The sequence below is a fragment of the Palaemon carinicauda genome, chromosome 1 (genome assembly GCF_036898095.1).
Source record: "Palaemon carinicauda isolate YSFRI2023 chromosome 1, ASM3689809v2, whole genome shotgun sequence".
Lineage (NCBI taxonomy): Eukaryota > Metazoa > Arthropoda > Malacostraca > Decapoda > Palaemonidae > Palaemon > Palaemon carinicauda.
The window spans coordinates 56,546,202-56,550,585 of record NC_090725.1 but is presented as its reverse complement, the minus strand read 5'-3'; the positions used below and the strand labels follow the sequence as shown (position 1 = coordinate 56,550,585).

Below are 4,384 nucleotides of genomic sequence, written 5' to 3'. Positions count from 1 at the left end.
AGCTCCTTCTGGAGATCGGAATTGTGCACTTGTAGTTCGGCTAAATAACCGTCCCTTCCCATCCCCCCAAGACTACCTGCCCCGTGTCGCCCGCTAAGGTCCGGGTTAGGGCTGGCTCGCGACCTCCCCATCGAGTGGTGATCGCGATATAGATCGTCCTCGAGCATAGGCCCACGATCTAAAGATCTATCCCTTCGGGCCAAGTGCCCGCCCTGAACACCATGCATTTCTATGGCTGCTCGATCCATGCTTCGATCACGAATGTCACGTATTGGCATAAATTCGCGATCGTTTGTTGCCTCTCGGTCTAAGGAGTGATAGTTACGTCCTACGTTACTTCGACTTTGGCTACGGCTACGGTGGTGAGATCCTGGTGCTGATCCGCTACGGCGGTCTGCGTCCATGGTGGCGTGGGGGTCCATGTATGGCCCACCGTGGTCGAGCGCCAGGGTGGGGGAGGCAGCGCGGGTAGCCGATCTGCTACGGCGCGCGGCTGCTGAAGGTTGAGGGCTGTGGGCGCGGTGATGACCGCCCTGGTCCAAATAGTAAGGGTCGTTACTACTCAGGTCGCGGCGCGAGGATCGGGGCGACCTGGTACTTGGCACCCCTCCTCCCCCACCACCTCCGCCATACACGTCACGCGACATCCCACCATAATCATCACTGCCTTTCACTACACACTGATGCCATCATCATATCACCGGACCACAACACTATCACTGCCTCCTCTCGCACTACTGGCCGAGGGGACACTACTGCAGGCACCGATCAATGGTGCACGATGTGGATGAGGGGAGATCCCACTGCTCGCTAGACACGCCTTTTGTCACACCTAACACTCGTATTCTTATCGTTTATGGCACATCTTGAACTAACCTATACCACTATGCATGCCATTCACTAGCACCTGTCACCAGATATAAGCCGAAGAACGTCTTAAAATGCCAATTTAAGATTATTAGAACGGCAACCTTCTTTACCCATCAGCAGCTGGAGTGGGCCGGCGCAGTGAACGCCGATCAGTATTACCAACGATTTACTTTCGTATGTCTGTCTTGCATATGTTCACATTAGCTGCTGGTGGCCCAGCCTATATTGAGACATCATAATTGACTCTACACTAATATATATCTTTTTCAGTTGAGTAATCACTAAACTTGATGTAGCTCTACACTATACTTCGGTGAAAAGAGTAGCGTAGAAGGAACACTAACCCAATAGAAATATTGAGTGGGTGAAGTGATAGGATTAGTTCTTTATAAATCTAACAGATGGCAGCAAAAGAGAGACTGTTAAAGACGTTCACATTTTGGCCAATAGATGGCAGAGAGGCCAGTTGGATGTTAAGTTACGATAACGTTTTAAAATATAGATAACCTATAGGTAAACTAACATATTTTCATATTTAACATAATTTTCTCGGTAATAGTCTGAAAATATTGCAAATAAATTACTATATTATTTATTTTGATTAAGTTTGCAGATATACGATAACGTTCTAAAATATAGATAACCTACAGGTAAAGTAATATATTTTCATAATTACCATAATTTTCTTGATAATAGTATCAAAATATTGCAGATAAATTAATATTTTATTAATTTTAATCAAGTTTAAAGTGGAGTTATACTTAATAAATATTTGCTTAATAATTAGAGATTCAAGAAACGATAATTCTTTGTTAAAGAACAACGTCGTGTCGTCGTTGTCAAAAATCTCAAAATATAAACAAACATGGGTGTCACTGTGTAAGTACAAACAATATTATTATATATCGTAGTTTACGTACGTCTGATACAATATATTAGCCGCTAGTTTTCCATGATTGGATATAGAATTTCAATATATTGTGATGGTGTAGAGCAAATTCAAGTAAAATCCGTAAACCCGAACCTCCCGATATATGTCGCTTCTGTGGCTCTAGTACCGAACGTCTGTCTACTTTACATTTATATTGAACATTATGACTAATTTTTAACCACGTGTCTTATTAGTTTGTATATAAAAGGTATATTATAAATATTTTTAATACAACCTTGAATTTTGAAGCGACCTCGTGTTTATATTACCTCAGTGCTTCTAAGATAGCCTAGGTCTAAGTCAGGGCATTATTGCTATAGGCAAATCGATAAATATATGTAGCCTAGGTCTATGTCAGGGCATTAGTGCTATAGCCAAATCGATAAATATATATAGCCTAGGTCTATGTCAGGGCATTAGTGCTATAGCCATATCGATAAATATATGTAGCCTATGTCTATGTCAGGGCATTAGTGCCATAGCCAAATCGATAAATATGTGTAGCCTAGGTTTATGTCAGGGCATTAGTGCTATAGCCAAATCTATAAATATATACTTAAATTTTAGCCAAATACATGAACCTTATATTTTTCCTACTCTTTTTCTTGCATTTTATCTATTTCTGACCATAAATAATTTTTCAAACCACCCAATCATAAATTTGCCAGCCTCCACAGTGGAAAACATTATTTTTGAGTCGGGAAATGCCAAGAACGATTGATTTTGAGCCATGGACAGAAGGTCATAATAAAGACAAGATAACCGGCTGGAAAAATACATGGTTCGTGTAATTGGTATGAAATTAAAGATCAATTACGTATATGAGTTGCATTATGTCTGTATATGGCTTTTAGTCCGCCGCGGCTTGCTTCGCTTGCAAATAAACATTTTCTCATTGCTTTACTGTTATGGAAAGCAGTACACGGTACATGGATTTGGTGCGCATGCCAATTATGCAGGTCATTATTTTGGGGATATTTTTAAGTTCCAGTTGAGTAATAATAGCTGTAGACTGAACAGGGAGTGTTTTAAACATATTCAATGACCAGAATAAATTAAATTACACGTAAATTTTTTAAATAGATTGAACTCCCCGTATAAGAGGATTTCTTGGGATGTTAGTCATGCTGTAACTGGCAAAGGGGGAGAAGATGGTTCTTGTAAATCAACATCTTTAAATTTATGCATAAATATTTGAAAGCTTTTAGTTAGTTCAAAAGCTAGCAAATGATAGAAAGCTGTGAAAAGTGAATCTAAACAACACAAATGCATTTACCCATAATCAGTGTCTCAAAAGTAAACAATGTATTTAGATGATGAAATGGTTTTCACGTTTTAGTCATACGATATGTAGGTTATACTAGTCATACAGAGAAATATACCAAAATAACAAGCACTCATCTATTTCACATGGTGACTTCTTGTTTTTGTAGAAATTAATGTATCATATATTAAATGCTAAATCTATTGATATTAGGCTAATGCTAAGCTTCTCATTCTCATGATATCAAACCAGTGTATTTGTAGATCGGTGGATATAGGCTGCTCAGGAATAAAGAAAAGTTAAGTTTTATTTCATTTTAAAAATCAAGAGATACAGCCAAAAATACCCTAAATTTTGCTTACTTACAGTGGTGTGCCCTCACTGGGTTTAGTCCTTTGCAAGCCCCCATTTGGCTTTGCTACTAATAGTTTGTGGTTGTGTCCGCTGTTCTACAAACTACCCAACCAACATTTACTACTTAGTTTAATCCTGTTTAAAGAATCAAGGCATGGCCCAGTTAGCTTTACTAACAATAGTCCACCATTCCACAGACTTCCCAACAAATATATAAAAAGTTTAATACCCATTTAATACTCAAAGATATGGCCTAACCTAAGCCATACCTAAGCTTACCTACGTTGATCTGTAACCTCCCCAAGTTATCTCTACTAGGACTATTTGGTGGGTGTGTCCACAGTTCTACAAATTTTTATGAATTACCTAAAATCTTTCTTATAATTTATTTTTCGTAGCAGTAACAGTAAATGTTGGTTAATTTATGATATCTTAATTGGTTAATATATTATAGTTTAATTTCTAGCAAAACTTTAATTCGATATGAGAAATGGAGGAGTCATTGTTATTTTGACATTTTTCTCTACTAATAATGGCAGCTGGGTCATACTTAAGCTAAGATTGACTAAATTGTGAACACCATTTCGTTTTCTTAAATCCATTGTTCACTTACAGGAGACTGATGTTGAGTCACTACGCATGCATTGCTTGCAATCACTAAAGGCAGCTATTCTCTTTTTCTGTGTGACATAATGATTACCGTACGTAGCTGACATTTGTTCCGTAACTGGAGTGCAAACCTACGCTTTGTTCTCATACTAACAAACCTTCCGTTATTTATGTGGATTATCTTTCAGCGTAGCTGGAAGATAGCCATTAGACTTTAATTGTGAGGTGGCAACCCTGCCTAACCGCTTGAGCGGGTATGCAGCGGGTTACCCAGCCACCTCTATATATACTCTCACAGCTTTGAGAGACGTCACTTTTTTCCTTTGGCTCTGTAGAAATTGGACGTGTCCTCTCTC

General features: G+C 38.9%; 1 protein-coding gene across 16 annotated transcripts in view; it reads right to left on the bottom strand.

The window, feature by feature from the left end:
* brp (bruchpilot) overlaps nucleotides 1–1,208 on the bottom strand; it is a 630,212-nt gene extending 629,004 nt beyond the window's left edge. For 8 of the 16 annotated variants that reach the window (XM_068381401.1, XM_068381350.1, XM_068381345.1 and 5 more), the window contains exon 1: nucleotides 1–1,204. This exon is cut by the window's left edge and continues 175 nt beyond it. In XM_068381401.1, coding sequence (XP_068237502.1) covers nucleotides 1–647 — 647 coding nt within the window. In that variant the 5' untranslated portion in view covers nucleotides 648–1,204. The other 8 variants (XM_068381365.1, XM_068381339.1, XM_068381377.1 and 5 more) reach the window with 4 other exon arrangements.
* Between the last annotated feature and the right edge of the window lie 3,176 nt (nucleotides 1,209–4,384).